At 48.0% G+C, this 21,596-nt stretch overlaps 6 protein-coding genes across 6 annotated transcripts; 4 read left to right on the top strand and 2 right to left on the bottom strand.

Moving 5' to 3' along the window:
• Window positions 1–2,031: 2,031 nt before the first annotated feature.
• Window positions 2,032–6,398, top strand: GGS25DRAFT_504475 (uncharacterized protein). The gene is made up of 2 exons (XM_049262134.1): window positions 2,032–2,617; window positions 2,742–6,398. The coding sequence occupies exons 1-2, from the start codon at window positions 2,403–2,405 to the stop codon at window positions 5,881–5,883; spliced, it is 3,357 nt and encodes a 1,118-aa protein (XP_049114054.1). The 5' UTR covers window positions 2,032–2,402; the 3' UTR covers window positions 5,884–6,398.
• Window positions 6,399–6,485: 87 nt separating this feature from the next.
• Window positions 6,486–8,025, top strand: GGS25DRAFT_504472 (ATP12-domain-containing protein; the record flags this gene model as incomplete). The annotated part of the gene is made up of 1 exon (XM_049262133.1): window positions 6,486–8,025. A coding segment is annotated over exon 1 (1,190 nt), but the record flags the coding sequence as incomplete, so codon positions are not given.
• A 190-nt stretch (window positions 8,026–8,215) lies between these two features.
• GGS25DRAFT_504470 (glutamine-dependent NAD(+) synthetase with GAT domain-containing protein) lies at window positions 8,216–11,468 on the top strand. The gene is made up of 10 exons (XM_049262132.1): window positions 8,216–8,444; window positions 8,525–8,605; window positions 8,680–9,217; window positions 9,346–9,369; window positions 9,419–9,802; window positions 9,862–9,899; window positions 10,036–10,523; window positions 10,579–10,593; window positions 10,697–10,728; window positions 10,827–11,468. The coding sequence occupies exons 1-10, from the start codon at window positions 8,391–8,393 to the stop codon at window positions 11,333–11,335; spliced, it is 2,163 nt and encodes a 720-aa protein (XP_049114052.1). The 5' UTR covers window positions 8,216–8,390; the 3' UTR covers window positions 11,336–11,468.
• A 1,461-nt stretch (window positions 11,469–12,929) lies between these two features.
• Window positions 12,930–16,217, top strand: GGS25DRAFT_534205 (uncharacterized protein; the record flags this gene model as incomplete). Its single annotated transcript, XM_049265741.1, has 1 exon — window positions 12,930–16,217. The coding sequence occupies one exon, from the start codon at window positions 12,930–12,932 to the stop codon at window positions 16,059–16,061; it is 3,132 nt and encodes a 1,043-aa protein (XP_049114051.1). The 3' UTR covers window positions 16,062–16,217.
• A 199-nt stretch (window positions 16,218–16,416) lies between these two features.
• GGS25DRAFT_504464 (Alpha/Beta hydrolase protein) lies at window positions 16,417–18,057 on the bottom strand. Its single transcript, XM_049262131.1, has 3 exons — window positions 17,495–18,057; window positions 17,096–17,415; window positions 16,417–16,978 (listed from the first exon to the last, which is right to left on the bottom strand). The coding sequence occupies exons 1-3, from the start codon at window positions 17,859–17,861 to the stop codon at window positions 16,649–16,651; spliced, it is 1,017 nt and encodes a 338-aa protein (XP_049114050.1). The 5' UTR covers window positions 17,862–18,057; the 3' UTR covers window positions 16,417–16,648.
• Window positions 18,058–18,311: 254 nt separating this feature from the next.
• GGS25DRAFT_504458 (uncharacterized protein) lies at window positions 18,312–19,817 on the bottom strand. Its single transcript, XM_049262130.1, has 3 exons — window positions 19,401–19,817; window positions 19,041–19,220; window positions 18,312–18,850 (listed from the first exon to the last, which is right to left on the bottom strand). Exons 1-3 carry the CDS (start codon window positions 19,729–19,731, stop codon window positions 18,729–18,731), a joined length of 633 nt encoding a protein of 210 aa, XP_049114049.1. The 5' UTR covers window positions 19,732–19,817; the 3' UTR covers window positions 18,312–18,728.
• Between the last annotated feature and the right edge of the window lie 1,779 nt (window positions 19,818–21,596).

Here is a 21,596-nt window from a genome sequence, read left to right as displayed (position 1 = left end):
CCCAGAAATGGCCAAAGAGGGTTGGCCCCAAGGGTTTCAAGAAGACGATTCTGGTAATTGACGTTTGGAATTTGGTGTATTGGCATAAGGTGGGAGGGTCGCTTGTAAGTACCTAGTTAGGTAAGCTCTGTAGAGGCTGCTATCTATGTCATCAGGCCTCAAGACATAGAGCAAGGTCCCGAGTTGTTACTACGCAATATTTTAGCCAAGATGATTGCCCGATGCTATGAGGTCGGGAAAGCCGGATACATTGGAAGTGTAGACTACCCCAAGGTAGGTTTGGCGGTCATTTCGATAGATTGGACGGTTGGCCCTATAGCATTGGATTCTGCATGCTTAGTGTTATATTGGACGATGAGATTCTTAGACGAACATTGAACACCAAAGTCCTTGTTAGATGATTAGATCTAGTTATTGTGATAAGGAGCTATCTCCCTCCATATACTCATATCCGACTCGCCGGGGAAACCCGACAACAGCTAGTCCAACGTTCAAGGTTCGTATAGCTCCCAGGTCATATTGTAGGTAAGTAAGATGATGTATTGAGACCCTGATTCATGATACTAACTCTGCGCAGACTGCTGTCCTGCTATTAATCGTTCTTTAACCGACCATCGTTAACAAAAATGGTTCTCGATAAGTTGTTTGATCTTGCGATTTTCAAGGCAAGTTCTCTTTATTATAACGTGATTTGTGTCACGCATTCAGGTACACAATATTGATGATAAAATGGTATAAGCATGAGAATTAGCATCGCAACCTTATCGCATTGTCAGACGTGATGTCTGCCGATCTTGATAGTAATGGATAGATCCGAATATGTATATATGGGCGAATGAAGGTCTCGAGATAATTTAGGTACCTTGGCATCTACATATGCAATCTAGGTCAATAGGGCTTCTCCGATCATCTGTTCCTTTGTTAAGATGATGCTGTCGCTCGTTTGATCGATGTGATTCTGTAAGGCTGTAACTATGTAGTATTTAATAATTAATAGCGGAAGATGCCCAATACCTACTCAAATCTTGTCTCTCGCGTTACTCGATCGTGTGACTGCTGGTTTCGACTCATGACTATTGTTACCTTGTTAGGTACATAGGTATATACAGTACTAGAGCGGCCCTCTGTATAGAAATCCCCAAACGGTGCGAATGACTTCATCAGACGGCAACTGTGAAATCAGCAAGTTGTCCATGCGCATACCGCATACCGCATACCGCATACCTGTAGCTAACATAGCTAACATTGAATAGTTCAATGTTGTATTGCACAGCGCACCCAAATAAGGCATACTTGTAGGTTAGATGCTAATGAACGGATTGAGTTAGGACCAAATGACATGAATATTGGATACACGTACGCCTTATGACGCAGCCAGCGTCGGAGCATTCCCTGCCTATTGGCTTTGATGTTCAATTTTGGTATGCACCCTAGGTACCTAAGGTACATTCTATGTATTGTACACTTTTCATAGCTTGCTACCTAGTTAGTACCTAGTACTACATAGGTATGACGAAACATAAATTGACATAGCCCACACTAGGACATACATACATGTAGTGTAGTTACCTAGGTAAGCACTTGACACGATATACATTGGATAACTTGGACATAACAATGTTGGGTTTAGTTAACTTTATACATAGCATGTGTAGCGACAATGTGTATTTGAACTTCATTTTCTTCATCACGCCTTTTGATCAAATACACACGCATATATTCATTAATATACATCTACCATTGATATATGTCATAGCTGCTATTAGTACTCAGGTACTTATAGGTAGGGGTTGATTTATTAAAATTCCAATGTAACACTCAAGTCATTTTAACTTTAGGAACATTAAATAGAACACTGAAGTTCCTCATGTGTAATTACCATGTACCCTCAGATCCGCATGAACGGGTCAGGGATACAGCTGTACATGCAGATTACCTAACTTCAATGTTGCAAAGTGTAAAGTAGGTACCTACATAGTACATAAAAGGTGCAAGGTTGGTGTATCCACTTGGGCGAGTTGGCCAGGCTCCCAGGCTTGAGATTTAATTATTATTAGCGGTAATTTGATTTTCTTTCTCTCCTAACCTTGTAGTCTATCTCTACCTTGCAACGTAGCTGAGCGAAACGACACGAACGCAACACTTTTCCAATTTCCAATACAATACTCTTAAAACAACAACGCGATAATTACCATCTTGCTCAACTGAGGGCTTCAAAAGATAACATAATGAACCGTAAACCATAAATCGAATCAACGCACCTAATAGGTACGGCAAAAGCACGGTTCAATTTTCCATGATAGTGCATTCGACCACCGCTGTCTACTCTCTTCCATTTTCCTCCTTCTCCCCCCTTTGCTGGCTACATAGTAGGCTGAATTGCGCAACGCCGAGCGAGCGCAATGAACGCCATACAGCAAAAATGTCGCCCAAAGCACCAAGTCCTGATCCTCAAGTGCTATCCTCGCACTACTAAGGGTGCTGTCGATGTCAAGCCAAATTCCAGTGAACTGAGTTATCTTCTGTTTTACGCCACCTCGCGACGTTCCAAGATCCAGAAAGTTGGCCAATTTCTCGAGAAGAAAACCGCTAGTGATGTGTGGAGGGTGCGAATAGGGTATGTCCGACGCTTCCGCTATAACACAACACCACGCTATTCTTGTGTCTTTGGTTTTGTTATCATACGCAACCTGAATTGGGTGGGAGATAATTTATTAATTCATACTAATCGCTGCGTATAGGAATGTCCAGGTCACACTTCAAATCCTAGCTGCTATAATCGAGAAAGCTCCAAAAGATCTCCCCCTATTTGCCCAAAATGTCCTCAAGATCCTTGACCTCGTTCTCCGATCCAATGACATCACCATGGTTGAGGCTTCGTTGCCTACCTTTCGAACGTTTTGTGAACACCACGATGTTTCGTCTCTTTTTGCTGACCAAGCTTACTTGCATCAATATGAGCAAGTTGTCCGAGCCTACGCCACGTTCGCGTCCACTCGGAAAAACCCTGGCAAAGACGCGACTAGCAAACCTGTTGCGATGAGATGGAGGAATGCAGGCTTGGAGGCAATCAAAAGCGTTGCCGAGTCCGAAGCTCTGTCGTCTGTTGCCGGACGGCAGCTCGACGTCGTTGTGCCCATGATTCTTGAGAATTTGTGGACGGACAGCGAAGATTTCCTCGACATTTTGCACCGTCGTGTCGAGTTGGAAGAGCAGGTTGATTCGAATGCCCTGTTGCATCGTAGGACGAGCATCTCTACTGTGAAAACTGCCGAGACAGGGGGCGATGCAAATCCCATAGCTATATCCGGCTCGTCAACGGATATCGACAAGTTGGCAGAAGAAGACATCGGTGTCATGGCCATGCAGTGTCTCAAACAGATATTCGTCATACCCAACCGAGCACAGATTAATGGAGCGACTACTGCGCTTCTACGATTTATCAAGGAAAGGGTTCAGCAAAAGGAAGGCCCAATAATACAATCCCAAGACAACAGCGGACGCGACCGAGGCTGGGCTATCAAGATTTTCGAATTCATCGCAACGTGGGCCCCGGTGCAGGACCGCTATGTGATCGTCATAACTGCTACAGATGCACTCCTCAGGACTGCCCCAACTGACGAGAACGTGGCTGACCAAATTGTTCTATCTGCCATTGTCGGGTCTTTGCTGAGCTCTGATATCAATCTGATCGGCCTGAGTGTCATGGATGTTCTCCTGGGTTTAATACAGCATATGAAGAGGGTTTTGAAACACTCGGGGGGTTCGAGAGGAAGTGCCTCTGGAACAGCATCAGGGGACGAGAAGCCCTCTTCGGTTCCTGACCCGTCTCAACACATCTCGGGACCACACAAGGAACTTTTGGCCCGGATCCAACAGTCCATTGGCAACCTAGCCACGCATGTTTACTACGCTGATCAAATTTCTGATATGATTTCTTCTATTCTGATTCGACTCAAGCCTCATCCGAGTACAACAGCTTCGACTTCGTCACCTGTGGCCGAGAAGGGTGAGGCTCCTCCGGGTGCTTCAATCGGAAATATTTCCGATGACCAGACTCATCTGGACGGCTTCTTTGCATTAGATATGGCCAAGACTATTGCACTTCAAGCCGTCAAATCCATTCTCCTTGTTGCTAACCCTAATACCAAGATCAGCGGGAATGTCACTCTGACTAGAAATAAAGTGCCACTACGGGTATGGGAAGGTACTCACTGGCTTCTCCGTGATCCAGATGGGCAAGTTCGTAAAGCATATGTCGATGCTGTTACCACATGGCTCGATCGTGAGACTACCGCCCACGATTTGGAGGCGCGGGACGATATGGGGCAAAAACAATCCCGGGCAAACAAAGAACAACAGGCGAATGTGGCTCGTCGAGCCGTTTCCAATGCCTCGACACGGGAGAAGCCTTCCAAAGTTACCCGATCCCACTATTTACAACTCCTCCATCTCGCCATCTACGAGAATGCCCTGCAGTTCATTGAATATGAGGCAGACATTGCCATTCTTCATATCTTGTTGACAAAATTAGTCAACAAGCTCGGGGTTAATGCTGCCAGGTATGGGCTCCCCGTGGTCTTCCGTCTTCAGGAGGACATCCCAGACGTGGAAACGCCCTTGTCTAAAGTGCACCTCGGCTGCTTATGCCACGGGTATTTCTGGGCTTTGAGCGAGCATTTTGAGTTTGAGGCTTCGCCCATTGGACGCGCCATCCACAACGAAATTACTCGAAGGAGAAGCAAGCACTTTTGGGTCGAAGGTGTACATATCCCGACGCCATTGTTAGAGGATATTGGCAATCCTGGCACATCTCAGTCGCAAGCTAAGATGCCTTCGCATGAGGTTGAATCAGAAACGATACTGCCCTTTGATGACCGTACCACCATGGTGGAGTGTATCTGCGCAAAATACAAGGAGAGAGCAATTTCACCGCCTGCGAGCCCCGCCACGTCGCCTGGTCGTGTCTTCGCACATAACTCGTTGAGCTCTCCCCTAAGCACCATCCCACCCGCTGACGATGACCATGAACTGCCTGACAAATTTAGAGAGGAAATGGTGGCAGAATGGAACCGTGAAGCCGCGCTTCTCGCACTTCAAGTTGAAAGTAAAACTGCTTCACTCAGTGGATCTAAGACAGGAACGACCGCTACTAAGGGGAATCACCTTACCGTTGGCGGACTTGGCGCCAATGGCTACTCATCCAGTAGGCCGGAATCTGCTTACGCTCGCCAGACTACGCTACGTCCAGCATCTCGCGCAAGCCACGCGGCAGTCCTACGAAACTCGAGCATGCAAAGCCACGGCTCAGCAAGAAGTGCCTCTAGTCGAGGCTTCGTCGCCTCCGTCGATCAGCTGAAGTCAGCCCTTACCGGAGAACCCGCCAGGCCAGGAACATTTCACACTCTACGAGAAGACGACGACAGCAGCGAAAGCATGGCAAGCTACGAATTTTCACCTTCTGAACTTTCATTTAGTCATACCGCGGCCGATGGTGCTGATGGGAACGATACGTCTCTCGGTCGATCAAGGTCCAAATCTCGGGAACGAAAGGCATCCACGGACTCGGGAGGTCCGCTGACCTCACATCCCACAGAGGGCGATGCCGAAGATGATGAGTATGTACCGCCAGTGCCCCCGCTACCACCTTCACTGAAAGGGAAATCCCCTCCACTGGACAGAAATGGAGACCGTATTGCTAAACAAGATCACGCCTTGAAAAGCCCGAGAAGGAACCTACGGAGCCGGGGAGGCGATAGCTTTCTTTCCAACAACTTCGCCAATGCAGGGGCTGCCAGCCTGGATTTGCAGGCAATGCTCAAAGGCATCGACAGCAAATCCAAACAGAACACACTCGGGAATTTAACTAAGCCCCCTTACTAGCGCGCTATACCTACCTAGGCACCTACACTACGATAAAAGCTCATATGTTTTTGAACTTAAACTTGGTTATATTGAGGAGAGAGAATCAGGGGTTGGTTGTAATGGCAGCTTCAAGGCGAAGGGCCGGTTCGTCTTGAGGTGTTGTATAGATACTTATAAAAAAACGCCGGGAAAATATACAAGGACGGAAAGAGGAGGAATAAACCGGAACTCTTTTTAAAAAGAAAGGCACAGTCCATAGGGCAACTCTATATAAACATATACTTGTATATATTTACATATTCCTTTGTTGTTGCGTCAGCGTCCTGCTACCTATATGGTTTTGCTACTTTGTTTTGGGAAAGGGTTGTACATTCACCCATAGTAGCTAAACTGAAGGCTACTTTAGCGATAGAGTGAAGAGCATATCAATTAAAAAGCGACTGTTATTTAATACTATGTACTTATTTCAGATTCGTGGTAAATACCCTACCCAGGGTAGGTATGTATGCTAAGGTGATGGTGATGGTGATGGGGGCTTTTTGGTTTCTGATTGGCTCAATTTGATTCACAAGGGATCAATCTTAGTTAATCGATAAGGCAATATGCGTAATTAGTACTCGGATTAGTTAACTAATAGGTAACTAATTTTTGAATCTATTTCATTTGTCAATCAACTGCTTTTAAGTCCTGACAACTTAAACTCGAATCTTTTTTTGCTCTGTCGACGTTCTACAAATTCCTAAGTGCCTTTCCAAAATGAAGCCACCAACCCGAATAGTATTGCGTTCGGCAATCCGCCAGCAATCTCAATGCACACGAGCGATCCCGACCACTTGCACCGCCCGACCCCTAATAAACCACCCGCGCCAGATTCACACCACACCCGCTGCGCCCGCTACTGTCTCTCCAATCCACGGCACAGGACCTCCCCCAGAGCCACCGACGCCCACGCCCGACAGCGCCAGCGCCCGACTCGAACGGCGAAAAAAGCAGGCCGAGCTCCTCGAGAAGGCCAAGGACATCCGCCAGGCCGAGCTCGTGTCCAAGTTCACGGCATCGAGCAAAAAGGCCAAGGACACGGCGCTGCGCAAGCGCTTCTGGAAGGATGTGAACGTGCGGGAGGTCGAGGGCGCGTGGGAGGTGCATCTGGACTCGCGGCCGCTGCGCCGCCCTAACACGCGGGAGGTGGTGCGGGTGCCGCTGAGCAAGCCGCTGCTGGCGGCGGCGCTGGCGGTCGAGTGGGACATGCTGGTGTCGGTGCAGCAGGCAACAAAGCAGCACCTGATCCCGCTCACGGGCCTCGTGTGCCGCGCGCTGGACATCGCGGACGACGACGCGGCGACGGCGAAGAACGGCGGGGAGGATGGCAAGAGTCTGAGGGCCGGCCTGGCGGGCGCACTGCTGAGATACCTCGATACGGATTCCTTGCTGTGCTGGGCGCCGCCGCCGTCGGAGTTCGATGCGCCCCCCAAGGGCACCGAGACGCTGAGGGATCTGCAGAAGCGCAAGGCGGAGGAGGTCCTGGGGTTCTTGAAGAGTCGCGTGTGGCCTGGTGTTGAGATCGGGCCGGTGCTGGACGGGGAGGCTATCATGCCGAAATCACACCCCGAAGTCACGAGGCAGATCGTGCAGGGTTGGATCATGGGGCTGAATCACTGGGAACTGGCCGCGCTCGAGAGGTCGGTGCTTGCGTGCAAGGGCGTGCTCGGCGCGGTGAGGTTATTGGTCGAGTGGAGCGAAGGGTTCGTGGGGACGGGTATTGGCAGTGGCCCGTCATCGGAACAGACAAAGTTTGGTATCGAGGAGGCGGCGAATTTGGCCAGTATCGAGGTGGACTGGCAGACACGGCGCTGGGGCGAGGTCGAGGATACGCATGATGTCGAAAAGGAGGATCTGAGACGGCAGCTGGGGAGTGCGGTGCTGCTGGTTAGTGGGACGGGAAGTAAATAAAAAAGTAATATCAAAATATGCAATGTCACATTATATTTAAGAACTATCTACGAAAGCGCATTCTTGTCACATAATATCTAGGACTGAGATAGCAGCCCTGTACTTACCTACCTAGGTACTGAACTAGGTACTAAATAATCTTGTAGGCAATTATTAGGACAGTTAATCATAGACATTATTGTAGGGTAAGCACTATGATAAATGATTACAATTATAGTTACTACCTACCTACGAAGTAGTACCTAGTGAAAACCTACAGCTTTCAATGTTCTCAGGCTGGCTCTTTTCCTTTGCACCGCCATAGAGCAAGCCACACACCATCAAGCTCCCCCCTAAGCTCGCTCAAAGCTCCCCTCCCCCTCCAATAGATTATTAACCTTAGTATTGTACATAGTGCATAGGCAACTAACCTCGGGACTTATCGCCGTAGCAACTTCAAAGTTAAACTATGGATGTACTTTAGTACTTGGAACAAACGAACAACTTGAGCCGTGATTACCATCTTGATGTTCATCTTTTGAATTAGAACATTTCTTATCATATTTATTTATACCTTCTAGACTGCGTTTGGCAGAATGGGTCATCTGGTAACCGTTGCGACTTGCTCGCTGAACCAGTGGGCCCTTGACGTGAGTAATCTATATACAAGCCAAGATCACTTTGAGTCCAGAGTGAAGGACTAACGAAGGGCACGACATTATTATTATAGTGGGAGGGAAACACTCAGCGTATTATCGAGAGTATCCAAAAAGCCAAGGAAGCTGGTGCACGATTACGGGTTGGGCCAGAGGTGAGTATCATTTTATCAGACATCATACTCCCCATCTCTTTATCTATCCTTTGCTAATTTGCGGCATATATTAGCTGGAAATATGCGGTTATGGGTGTCTCGATCATTTGATGGAGCAGGACCTCTACCTGCACTCTTTAGAGATGCTAAGTCGCATTCTCCTTGATGAGAGTTGTCATGGTATACTGTTGGATATTGGTATGCCTATCCAGCATCGCAATCAGCGATTCAATTGCAGAGTCATATGCCTCAACTCCAAGATCCTGATGATCAGGCCCAAAATGTGGCTTGCCAATGACGGCAATTATAGGGAAATGAGATTCTTCACGCCGTGGATGCACCCCCGCGAAGTCGAAGACTATCATTTGCCTCGCATGTTGCAGGAGATCCAAGGAGCCACACACGTGCCCTTTGGCGATGCCGTCATTTCTACACCCGACACTTGCATGGGTGCAGAAACGTGTGAGGAGCTGTTCACGCCCGCAGCACCGCACATTGCCATGAGTCTTGATGGTGTAGAAATAATCACAAACTCCAGCGGCTCACACTTTGAGCTTCAGAAGCTCGAAACTCGTCTCCAACTCATTATGGAGGCTACTAGAAAGTGTGGAGGTCAGTAGGATATATCCCTCACCCTATGTCTCATTCCTCATTCCAATAAGCTACATGAACCGACACTCCTTACCCTTAGTCGCACATTGATCTTTTGAGGGTATATGCTAATCTTTGTCCGATCTTAGGTGTTTACCTCTATGCTAACCAACGTGAGTTGATCCAATCCTAATGGAAGGGTGGGGGCTAACATAACTACAGAGGGCTGTGACGGCGACCGCTTATACTACGATGGCTCAGCTATGATCATTGTAAATGGAAACATTGTTGCCCAAGGCTCACAATTCAGTCTCCGCGATGTCGAGGTATTGACAGCAACAGTTGATTTGGAGGAAGTCCGTGCCTACCGGTCGGCTATCTCTCGCGGTATGCAAGCCGCTAGCTCTAACGCCAAATACCAACGTATCCAAACTTCTTTCGAACTCAGTTCAGAAGAGGACGATTTCGATATTGAAAAGCGACCAACACCGCCAATAAAACCCCGGTATCATACAGTAGAAGAAGAGGTCGCACTCTCGGCGGGCTGCTACCTTTGGGATTATCTAAGACGGTCAGGAGTAGCTGGATATCTAGTTCCGCTAAGTGGTCCGCATTGCCTTCAGTCTATTTCCTCTATCACCACATTTCACTGACTTGTATAATAGGGGGCATCGATTCATGTGCCACTGCGACTATTGTTTACGTAAGCATATCTCTCATGTTTTCGTTTTCATGTCAAGCTATTTGCCGGTGAAGGACATCTCATACTAGGAAGCATGCCCTCGATATCACTCTAGATACCCCATTCTTTACTACACTGTTAACATGAGTTGCTATAGTCTATGTGCCGTATCGTCATGGATGCCATTAAGGAAGGAAACTCCCAAGTGATTGAAGATGTCAAACGGATCGCTAAGTACAAAGGGGAGAATATTCTTCCCGAGACTCCCCAGGAACTCTGCAATCAAATATTCTCGACAATATACATGGGAATGAAGGCACAGAGCTCTCGAGAGACACGACAACGAGCAAAGGATTTATCAGAGGCTATCGGCAGCTTCCATGTCAACTTGGATATTGATGATATCTATAATGCTCAGAAGGCTCTTCTCGTTGACACCTTGAACTTTGAACCAAAGTTCAAGGTACACGGTGGAACCCACCAGGAGAACATCACTTTGCAGTGTCTACAAGCAAGAATTCGTATGGTTACAGCTTATGAATATGGCCAAATCTTGCCAACAGCTCGAAACAGACCCGGTGGTGGGAGCCTGCTCGTTCTTGGAAGCGCGAATGTTGGAGAATCTCTTCGCGGCTATCTTACCAAGTACGTATTGCATCCTATCTGTGTAACTTCAATGCAATGCTAACAATTTTTCAAGGTACGATTGCTCGAGGTTAGTAAAGGGTTCCTTGCGTGCCTAACGCAAAAGTTGTTCGAGTTTCGGCAAATGTTACAGGACTCTATTCATAATCCTCACTAACACATTGGTAATATAGTGCCGACATTAATCCAATAGGGTCTATAGACAGCAAGTAACCCGGTTCTTTATAATTCTCACTCAATCTGGTCTAAGGACTCCCTTTTTGACGAACGATTGCTCAATTGCTAACCATCTATGTTATGTAGAGGCCGATTTAAAACGTTTCATCGCTTGGGCCGAGAAGAACTTCGATCTACCATGTCTGCACGATTTTCTAACTGCTGTGCCAACCGCAGAGCTTGAGCCTCTAACAGATACCTACGTCCAGAGCGATGAAGCAGACATGGGAATGACTTATGACGAATTGACAATCTTCGGGCGTTTACGCAAGGAAAACAAGTTAGGGCCTTTCGGCATGTTCCAGCGGCTAGTTCACGATTGGAGTGTCGATCGTGTCAAGGGTCCCGATGACAATGCCCCTGAGTACACTCCCGCTCAGGTGGCGGAGAAGGTCAAGCGATTCTTCCACTTCTACGCCATCAACCGCCACAAGATGACAACTTTGACGCCCGCTCTGCACTGTAACCCCTACTCCCCCGACGACAACCGCTTTGACCTCCGACCGTTCCTGTACCCTTCATTCTGGAAGTCATGGTCCTTCAAGAAGATCGATCGGGAGTTGGAGAAGATTGAGAAGCGGATGGCAAAGAAGTAAAAATAAAGATTAACACTGGTAAAGCAATATTGGCTATTTTCTGAGCTGGAAAGTCTTGTACATACCCTCGAAGTTAGATATCATATACCTACAATTCTAATCAATTCAATCTCGGGCGTGGTCGTTGCAGGCCCAGCATCAGATGTTCGTTACTCGGATATTTTCTTTGCTGTGTCAATATTCAATATCTTCAGAACTATACCTAAGCAGCAAATCCGATATATGTATCTCTTAGCTAGATACCGGTCGCTGGCTTTCCTTCTCTAAAAATATGAAGCTGTCTAGATATCAACAGCTCTATAGTCCTCAGATTATAGTGTACCCCCCTGCCCCCTTTTTGTCACTGTACCCAAACCTCGATAGCCTTGAACTAAATGTTATAAAAAGGTAAGTACCTGCTATTACGCATCTCGGAGAAACTGGAATCGTTTAAATTTGCAAGATTTCTCCAGTCCACTTCGGCCACCTATTGTTCTTGATAAAAAGTTCAACCCTTCTCCCCTTAACTTTACCCCCCACCCCCCTTTTATTTTTTTTAGTAGCTAAATTTAGATGAGTAATCTACATGATTTTTTATATAGAACACGGATGAACAATATTTCTAGAGAATTAGCATGAATTGCTGAGGAGGATATACATAATACTTTGAACGACAGCACCCCCTGCATGAAGCGTAGCAAGATTCACTATTTTCTTCTGCTATCTATCCCCCCTTCCCCCCTATCGACTCTTGAATGCCATAGTCTTTGGTATTTATGATAGTCAGCGTCCAACAACATCTCACAATGAATTTTTTCTAATCTTTCTGACTTGTGTTACTTCCTGTTAAGCCAGCTATCCTTTCATTGATTGGATTCATCACACTACTGTATAAGTTTGTAACTATCTATACGATCCTACAATGGCAGTACGATACAGCTCTGTGATTAATGATTCACGATAATACGCAAAATGTATATGATACCCAAATCTGAGAGATTTCGACCTAGGTACAAATTTCGAGATCTGCCCTGGTAGCCCCTTTAGCCACTTACCTTTCGATATCCTCTCCGCTTATTTCCCCCAGAGCCTATGAATACTTTACTTTTCGATCTTTACGATGGCTTCATAACTCGAAACTGAAACCACCTCCCTTAGGCCAGCTCTCTAGTAAATATTATGCCTTGTCACCGGCCCGCTTGGGTACTTACTCTACAGCACACAACAAGTAGTTATACAGGTAGCCCTGTAGTAAGAGATACCTGCCACCGTTGCCCGAGCAAGTACCCATATGACACCTAGACAGATGCCATTATAGCTACCGGCTTGAGGCAACTCAACCCCAATCTTCCCCTAGAAGTTAGGTATTGCCTAAGGTACGGGTTGTAAAGTAGTTACTGCTGGTAAACAAACCAGGTCCCTACGCGGACCTTGGATTTCTATTTAAGCAGCTTGAATTCTCAGTCTTGTCCTTCTATTTCCTTATTTCTTTTCTTCACCACCCATTTTCGCTATTTCGTCTTTCCTCTGTCTTGTGATAGAACACATTCCATCACACACAAAAACATCTACACACGTACTAGGTAGCTTAGCTATTTCGTGTACATCATTGATCATGGCTTCTGGCCCCTACATCCCACCCTTTCGCTTCCGCCGTCAAGGCCTACTATCATCGAGTGGCATCCCAGAGGATACATCTGGACCAAGTGTTCTTCCAACGGGCTTGAACGACGCAACATTCGTTCCAGACCCCCAACTCGGAGGTGGAGCAGACTACCAAGGTAGCCAAGATAATCATCGACGCTCACGCAGAAACCGTCGACGCACTCGTGGTAGACGTACCCCCGGTCCCAACTATGATAATGAGTTCTTCGAACAACGTCATGGTCAGCAATCAATCGCCAATGATAACCGCGATTTGAGCCTCGTACCGCAGCAGCAGGCTGCCGACACGTCCTTGCATTCCAACCAGGAATCGCAATACCAAGACGAACAAGTCGATCAGCCACTGATGCTGGCCCAGCCCGGAAACTTTGCCAATTCCCCCCTGTACCATCGACGAGATGTCGACACCTACTTCTGGGGTGTCGACGGCGCTCAATTGACCGCTCTTGGAATCAACAACGTGCTGCACGATTCCGCCAACCGTATCGGCGATCTTTCCTACATTCTTCTGTTTGACGGAAGAAACCCTCGCTGGGAACAAGACCGCATCGTCTTTGCCTGCGCCGATCTTGAACTGCTGCCGGAGTACGCGGAAAAGAAGGCTGAGTACGGCGAGTGGCCCGTTGTCGACGCAGCGTCATTCAAGGTACCCCTTGACGCCGATACTGATGTCGAATCTGCCCACGGCAGCACATGGAGCGGACAGACGGCCACCCCGAACAATGCATTCGGCCCCGTTGCCACCCCATCCCACCTCTATGATCCTTCGATCTTGAGTGCTCGTATTCCATCATCATCCGCGGACGCCGGTGAGCGATCTACATCAATTGACGAGTTCCAACGTCTCAATATCGGAGACCAGTTATTTGTACGCAAGGATAAAAATAAGAAGCATAAGAATAAGGGAAAGAAACAAGAGCACGTGAACAAAAAGAATAAGAAAGGTGGGAAAAGACGGGGCAAGAAGACCAAGAAAGATAAGGGAAAGGGTGTGCAGATCTACCCCCAAGGACCGCGTCCTTATATTTCACCAATAGACTATGCCCCGTACCCGTCGATAGTCTACCCAATCGCCGCATTTGAGCAGCGATACATCGGCAGCGATGATCTCGCCACCAGCACCGGAGTCGATGAAGGATATTACTTCGTGTTCGCTGGCTGGTATACGGTGTCACGAATCTGCATCGTGGCGCCTCAGTCATCGGAGCTCGAGCGTTTGCTGGAGCAGCGACGTGGCGAGCAGCCGCGTTACGATTCGTCCGGCAAAGAGATTCCTGACACCATGCCACCATACTCTAGAGCCTGGGAAGAAGCCATGGAGGTGGAGTGGGCCGTCGTCAAGTTCGAAGAACTAGTCGACCCCTTCACGCCAGCCGACCCTATCATCGAGATCGTAGACTCGGATGAGTTCGAAGAAGGCGTGCGAGAGCTCGCGGTCGACCGAGGGATCCCGTATCGTGGTATTCCGGCTGGGCATCTTCGGATGGATAATCCAGAGGCATCTACGTCTGCACAGCATGAGAAAGAGAATGGTGGCAGCAGTATGAGTAGCAGATACATGATGACCATGCCCATTCCCACGATTGTGGTGACGGAGGAACCCGATGATTCCAACTTTGGTGGAGGAATGCGCGTTATACTTGAGGGAACGTATGGCTTCATGAATCGCAACAATATGGTAGGGGAGAAGCCCTCTCGCCAGCCTGGTGATCAGCAAGAGTCGGAAGCTACCAAAATTGAAACGGTTTCCGAGCTTGAGCATGGCGACATCATTGAACAAGCTGGCGATTTCTCTGGCTGCTCAGACGCCAGTAGTGATGATACTTACGCCTATGCTGATACTCAAAACACTGTCGAGAACACTTCAGCAACTAGTCTAAAACCCACTGAGCAGCTAGAATCGACTACCGAAGCGGCCGGCAGTCAACCCCGCAAATCAGACCACCCGGGTACTGGTACTGATATTGATACTCGAGAAACAGCCTCAGAGAAACTTCTGCTTTCGGAGGAGCTTCAGAAGACTCGATACTTAGATGAGTCCGAACTGCTGGAGATTACAGAAGCAGATGATGAATGCTTGCGCAAGGAGGACCTGACGGTCTGCACGAAATCAAACAATGAAGATGGAGACGGCGAGGGTGAGGAGGCCTCGACCTCGGTCCAAGATGGATCCAACAATGATAATGACAAGGGAACGCCCCTTTACGACGAGAAGTCTCCCGAGACGATTACCGGCGGCGAGGGATCTATTGACGAGATTGATGCTCATTCCCACGACAACATCCAAGAGCATCAAAGTATGATGAACGCCCATGCTCCTGAGTCTCAAGACAACACTATTAATCAGGGCCCCGAGAGCGAGAGTGAGCTACTCCACGACGCACCAGAGATCAGCGCCACGACCAATGCAAACGAGCTCAACCGACTGCACACATCTGCATCCGAGGCATACAATCTCATCCGAGGCACCCAGTCTACTGCGCCTTACTCCTCCGAGGACTCAGAAAGTGGACTAGCAGATTCCCACGGCCACGAAGAAGCTCATAACGCACACGACGAGCTTCTGCATGAGTGTAACGAAGCTGCTCCTGCCGCCCAGCCCAGCCCCTTCGCACATGAATTCCAGATTCTGGACGAGCAGTGGCACGACGCCGCCGAGGAGATCCTCGACAGCATCTCAGACATAATCAGCAGACTGGAGACTCTGGGTGTAGCCGATTACCGGGACGCTGCGACTCAAACCATGCCGGCTTACATCGCCGATGTGCGCACCAGTGCCGAGGGTGAACTCGGATTAGTCGAGCTCCCTCAGAAGAATGTCGACGAGACGGTGGGACGTGTAGTAGCCACTGACCCGCCACCTTCCCCGGCTACCAGCAACTGCTCGGAGCCCAAGGGTGAGGTTACAGATGCTGCTGTCCCAGAGGCGGATATCCCCGTCCACTTGAAGCAAGCTACAGAAGGAGTACCTCTCCCGCGCTCAACCACGCCGGATTCTGCCCACAAGCATTATGATGGCAAGATCGCAAGTGAAGTCACGGATGTTGAGAAACACGGAAATGGCATGGGAGGAGCTCAGTAATAAGTGGCAGGTGAAACGACAGTGTTGCTATCAGGGAAGCCTGTAAGAACGCTTTTGTGAGGTCAATAATGTTCGACGTCTTTGATGTCAAGATTACGAGAAATTGGGAGTTTTGAACTTCGGTATCCTACATCCTAGGTGCCTGGTCAAGAAATGGGAGGGCAAAAGACAACGCTTGTATGATGAATGCATAGTGGCGTTCCAGATCTCATAACGTGTATTACTAGGCTGCCTGAGCTAGGTCGTTTATGCTGTGTAGATAGCCGAAGTTTCACAATGGACTTTCACGTTGATAACTTATCCAAAAGTTGCAGAGCACATCCTAGTTCCGTTCGTAGTTGGTAGTTGATATGACTTAAAGCTCGTAGAAACGTTGCTCGAATTTCGTGATCGTTAAGTAGTTGGGGGCTAACTACAGCTACCTGTATACATACCTAACCTAGGTATCTACCTATGCTTCTGATTCATTCATAAGTTACTTACATAACCATGAACTTCCTCGCAAAGCCTGGTTCGTGAGATCGTAGTCAAGATATCCGATGCTCATAATTCCATATATATGATCATCCATCTATCTAAACATCACATTACACGTGCTGAGATAAGAATTTGAGTACTGTCTCATAGCCGCGGATGTATTCGGCCTTGACACGCTCGTTCTCAAGATCGGAGCGAGCCGCCATCCATCCGTGAATCTGGTCTCCAAATATCTCGATGTGCTTAGGACCCTTTAGATTCTGCTCAAACTTCTTGACATCCTCAGGTGGCTCATCCTTGGAGGCCAACATAGCTAAGGGGATCTTAATATTCTCGGCATCGGACGGGTCAACCATAGCTGGGTGGCACTCGATACCGGCCTTGAACACGGTGTCCGATTTGGAGGTTACAAGCGAGACAACCTTGCCTCCCCAACAAAACTGCAGTTAATAGGCGTTAGTCCTTCTCTTAACTTACGGGGCTTTCCAAGTTTTCTTTTTTATATAACTCTATGGTAAACAGATAATTCAAGACAGAGAAAATAGGGGTGATCTTACTCCAACGATGGCCCAAGTCTTAATCTCGGGGTACTTAGCTGAGACGGCTTTAACGTAGTCTGGAACCTTGGCAGCGATGCTAGGTGGCGGATACTTCTGGAAGAACGCAGCTAAATTCTTTTGTTTCTCCTCCGTGTCGGGAGGGAACCACTCGAGGGGCGATGGTTTGCCATTGAACCAGTCAGGAATGAAAACCTTGTACTTTTGGGCGTGGTCGGAGGTGGCAAGAATATCGGCCCCCTGCAGTGTCTGCGGGTAGAAACCGAAGATATCGAAAATGGTGATTATGCCTTTGGTCGATTCCTGGGGCCCAGTGACATCTTGAGGATCGGGGCGTTTAGCTACCTCGATAGATCCATTACGAGCTAAAGAAGACTAGGCGAAACGAAATTTACTCACATGAGTTGAAGCCGCCGAGTTCTTCATAGCTGCCCTTGGTAGTATAGCCTTTCGAGACCACAGGCGGAACGTTGCAGCAAGCCTCCGAATGGCCGTGTTGGGCGGGCATAGTCGACATATTGCAAATTTGTTTAGGAGTCAACTGTTGAAAAAAGGAACGATTTTGATTTGGTTGTGAATTGAGTGTTGTGGTAGAATGTATGAGTGGGTGTGAAGTTGACGTTGAAGTTGGCGACGAAAACGAAGAAGTGGAGGAGGAGGGAGAATGAGGTAAAAAGGTAGAAGAGGCAGAAGATGGTGGAACTACGAGGCCCGATGCAACGGCAGCAGCTCTTCGGGATCCGGAAAAGTGCCTAGACAGAGACATACTAGGTGATATGTAGTACGTATCATACCTAACCTTGATATGAAATGATACATGTAATGATTCCAGCACCGAGATAACCCTATTAAATGAATTAAATGAAAATGCCTTGGTTACTACGTACCTACCTCTAGTGCTACATATGTACGTATGGGGGTGATTGCCGGTACCTAACAAGATTCAATGTCGCATTCTTAATCTTTCATTGAATTTTTATTCAATTACAATTTTAATATCAAACCTTAGATGATCTATCTATGTGCTGAATCTAGTCGGGCTAATTTTTGTATGCGTGAGGGGTTGGAGGGGTAGTTTCAAACGGTGATGATACTACATGTGGGGTAAGCAGACATGGTATACGGCAGTGATGTCATACAGTGGCGACCAATCGGAAAGGCCTGTCGGGAGATATAAAGCCATGCCAGAGATGGACTAAAGTGTTTCTTGAGCATTCCCAATCGGTAATTAGCGTCCAGATCTAGAATCTTCTTCTGCCGCCCGTAGGGCTGACCCCTTTTCTTATTCTCTCCATGTCTTGAATTCAATGTCCTGACTTCAATGTCGTTGCATCTTCGACATGTGACATACCTAGGCAAGTATCCAAGGCTAGCAGACTCAGTGCTGTAGAAGTACCCCTAATTACCGAATAGCAGTTGAATTGGGCTGCATGATCTAACCTAGTGAATCGGCCACAAAAGGGGAAAAAAGGAAACAAAAAACATTACAGGACCACCTTGTTTCCTCCTTAGTATTTGTGTTACCCGTGCCGTCCCAATATAACCAGCTCTCCTCCATCATATCCTCCACTATATCGATACAGCGGTATTTCCATATCGTAGGCATATCTATACTTTTTGTCCAGTGCAGCATCTACGATCGCTTATTCTTACCACTAGATGCTTGCACATAGTTGCATTGCACTTCCAGTTCTCGATTGCTCGCCCAATCCTTTGCCGACATGTTATGAAGGTACGCAAACGCGAGTTGGATCACTATATTAGAGGAGCATAAGCTGTTCGCTCAACCGAAATAAAAGTATTCGAACGAAAGATGCCTGGACCCTTGGGCAAAAATGCTCGAGAAATCTCAACACCAACAAAAGACGTAAAGTCGAAGTGGCACGACCGCTACGAAACATGAAGGAACCAATATGGGATGTACTAAAGATGGAAATTTGCTTACTGAACCTCTCGTCTTCTAGTTTGAGCCGGGAAATCGCCTCTCCCTCGGAAAACCAGAATGACGAAAACTTGTTTCGATCCTCTTCCTCCGTCATTAGACTTTCGTCGCGCTCGAGATCCCCCTGTGGCTTTGCCGCAAACCAGTAGATATGTCTCCAGGCCCCGGTAGCGGGATCTGGATCTGATAGATATTGGTGTTATGCTTTACGGTAAGGGAGCTACAAAATGTGGACGAATTGGGGGTGCAAAACTAATGAAGCATAAGGACGTACTGGCGATGACGTGGTTAGCAGGCCGATAACTAACAAGATGCAGCGGAGACGGGATCTTGGGGCTGCAGAGGGACGTCATCTCACACACCATTCACTAACTCCAATGCTTTCGTTGCTAAGGCCCTCTGTGATACCGGTCAATTTATCCTCGACGCCATACCCGGCTTGCTTGATCTGGGCCTGGGCTTGGGGAAGCTTCGGTGGCGTCGATCTGGACCCAAACCTGAGTCGCAAGGGCTCGACGGCCACCCCGGTCTCCTCTGCTGTTTCACGTAGAGCGGCCTGAAGGTAACCCTCATCAAAGTTCTTGCGCCCTTTAGGCAGCTGATATATGCCGATGTTTTTGTTATAGACCACAAGTACTTTGGGATGTGGCGAATCTGCCTGGTTGAGAGTCACTGTCCCACAGCTAACCATCATCTCATCGGCTCGATGAAAGCACCCTTCGGTCTTAATCTTCTCCCAGACACGGTCGTCCCTCCAATCAACGGAATGGCCCGGGTCGTTTTTAGCCCATAGCTCGCGCTTAGCTAACTCCCCAAACTTTCGAAATAACTTAGCAGCAACGTTGGGCTCGGTCTTCAGTAATCGATTTGTAATATTTCTTTTAGCCACCGACCGGATAGGCTTCTCGTGTGATCCATGAGCCATTGAAAGAAACCGAGGGATAAAAGAAAGAATGATATTTTGAGGATTTTTCCAGTCGTCCAGATCTCGAATATAAACGTAAAAATCAAAGATTTGGTAAATATCCCCGACGAATGACATCTGACAGGGGGGCAAGCATCTTAGATATGTAATCTCCAATATGGCGTACCGGTCCAATTTCACATGGTCTAAGGATGTTCGGGATTGTTCGCGTGCCAAATCCATCGGCACGGTTCAAGGATTCTTTGTGTATTGTTGGTCGGGGTCTTTGGCTTCGCAAATTGTGTTCTCAATTGGGCGCTAGGCTTGTGTTTCCCTCTGGTCCCCTATCATATTGATCTGCAAATTTGATCATAAAGTAGATTGATCACATCTGGTTCCCCATGGGGCCCAACCAGAACCGGAAGTCAGATCTAAAGAAGGAATCTTCCGGCTTAGTTAATCCAAAATGCCTATGGCCGAACGCTTGGGGATGAGTCAGAGAGCTTATTCGCGGATGGCGAAACCCCCAACTACCTACCGAGGTAGGTAGACGGTGACCAACCTAGTTTCCAGGGTCCTGTCCACCGAGCGGGAGCTATGCCATCAACGTCATGCATTGCTTCTGCATAACGCGTCGAGACACTCGGGTAAGCCCAAGTCTACGGTCCCTAGTCGGTTCGATATTCTCGGCAAGGAGCCCGTTGCTATTATCCACTCCCACGCAAGGGAAGGAAACTTGCGCAACACTCCCTAGAAGTTGTGTGCATTCCTCAGATAGCATTTTCTCATCGCTGAGACAGCCAATGCAGAAGTGAAGCCGTGGCTGTCGCCTCCCCGTCGCCCCTAAAATGTGCTCCCATTGACGGCTTCACCGGCGTAGGAGATAAGGAACCAAGAACACCTATTCGACGCCCGGGGACCCGTAAGATGATCATGTGTCTCCTGTCAATGGCTCAAGTCGTACATGGTGAGGATGACAATGTGTTGGAACGTCGACCATTGGGTTGCTACGACACAGGACGGACGGGGACAGGATCAACGGTATCATAGGGCTCTTGGAATTCCCATATTTCTAGTTCACTGTTGTGCAAGGCAAGCAACACCATCTGGCAGGGGTGATTCAAGGTTGAACAGGTGGTTTATATTAGCCAGTCTATTTGCCGGTATCCACTTTACCACCCCGTCACGATACCGTCATACTAGATGATGTAAGACTGCCTTGCATACGTTACCCCCGAAGAGACCCTGATTCTGCCCAAGTTTGTCTATCAATGTTTCCTTTACTACACCTTGTTGACTTCACAGGAATGCAACAATGAAACTCTCACGACTACGACGATCGTCTTTCCAGCCGTATCAAGGACTTGTTATGGGATGTCTCCTAGTGGGCCGGAAGTCTCCCCAGAGCTCAACCTCACACCACGCAAACATACCATACTCTAGGGCCTGGGCCAGCACTTGTTATATGCACCACCGAGCGACACGAAACTCTGGGCGAAATCTCAGTCTTCCCAACCATCCACGGAACGCACGGGATGGGAGAGGCTCAAGGGCTTCATGATGTTACAAATGGACGAGGTTGGACGAATATCTATACAAAGTGTATGCGCGATTCCAATCGTTAGTTTACCGGAGTTAAATCCGTCGCCAATCCG

This window comes from Hypoxylon fragiforme, assembly GCF_022984875.1.
Source record: "Hypoxylon fragiforme strain CBS 206.31 chromosome Unknown GGS25scaffold_8, whole genome shotgun sequence".
NCBI lineage: Eukaryota > Fungi > Ascomycota > Sordariomycetes > Xylariales > Hypoxylaceae > Hypoxylon > Hypoxylon fragiforme.
Note: the sequence above shows the minus strand (reverse complement) of the source record. Positions and strands in the feature narration are given on the sequence as shown.

What these genes read in the sequence shown, in the direction of transcription:
- GGS25DRAFT_504475 (XM_049262134.1), top strand. Translation starts at nt 2,403, where the DNA reads ATGAACGCCATACAGCAAAAATGTCGCCCAAAGCACCAAGTCCTGATC. An exon ending in GTGTGGAGGGTGCGAATAGG is followed by an intron (nt 2,618 to 2,741) that starts GTATGTCCGACG and finishes CGCTGCGTATAG; the next exon opens with GAATGTCCAGGTCACACTTC.
- GGS25DRAFT_504470 (XM_049262132.1), top strand. Translation starts at nt 8,391, where the DNA reads ATGGGTCATCTGGTAACCGTTGCGACTTGCTCGCTGAACCAGTGGGCC. An exon ending in TGAACCAGTGGGCCCTTGAC is followed by an intron (nt 8,445 to 8,524) that starts GTGAGTAATCTA and finishes TTATTATTATAG; the next exon opens with TGGGAGGGAAACACTCAGCG. An exon ending in TTACCTCTATGCTAACCAAC is followed by an intron (nt 9,370 to 9,418) that starts GTGAGTTGATCC and finishes ACATAACTACAG; the next exon opens with AGGGCTGTGACGGCGACCGC.
- GGS25DRAFT_504464 (XM_049262131.1), bottom strand. Translation starts at nt 17,861, where the DNA reads ATGTCTCTGTCTAGGCACTTTTCCGGATCCCGAAGAGCTGCTGCCGTT. An exon ending in ACTCGGCGGCTTCAACTCAT is followed by an intron (nt 17,416 to 17,494) that starts GTGAGTAAATTT and finishes CCGATCCTCAAG; the next exon opens with ATGTCACTGGGCCCCAGGAA. An exon ending in AGACTTGGGCCATCGTTGGA is followed by an intron (nt 16,979 to 17,095) that starts GTAAGATCACCC and finishes TATTAACTGCAG; the next exon opens with TTTTGTTGGGGAGGCAAGGT.
- GGS25DRAFT_504458 (XM_049262130.1), bottom strand. Translation starts at nt 19,731, where the DNA reads ATGATGGTTAGCTGTGGGACAGTGACTCTCAACCAGGCAGATTCGCCA. An exon ending in AAGCATTGGAGTTAGTGAAT is followed by an intron (nt 19,221 to 19,400) that starts GGTGTGTGAGAT and finishes AATATCTATCAG; the next exon opens with ATCCAGATCCCGCTACCGGG. An exon ending in ACTAGAAGACGAGAGGTTCA is followed by an intron (nt 18,851 to 19,040) that starts GTAAGCAAATTT and finishes CCTCTAATATAG; the next exon opens with TGATCCAACTCGCGTTTGCG.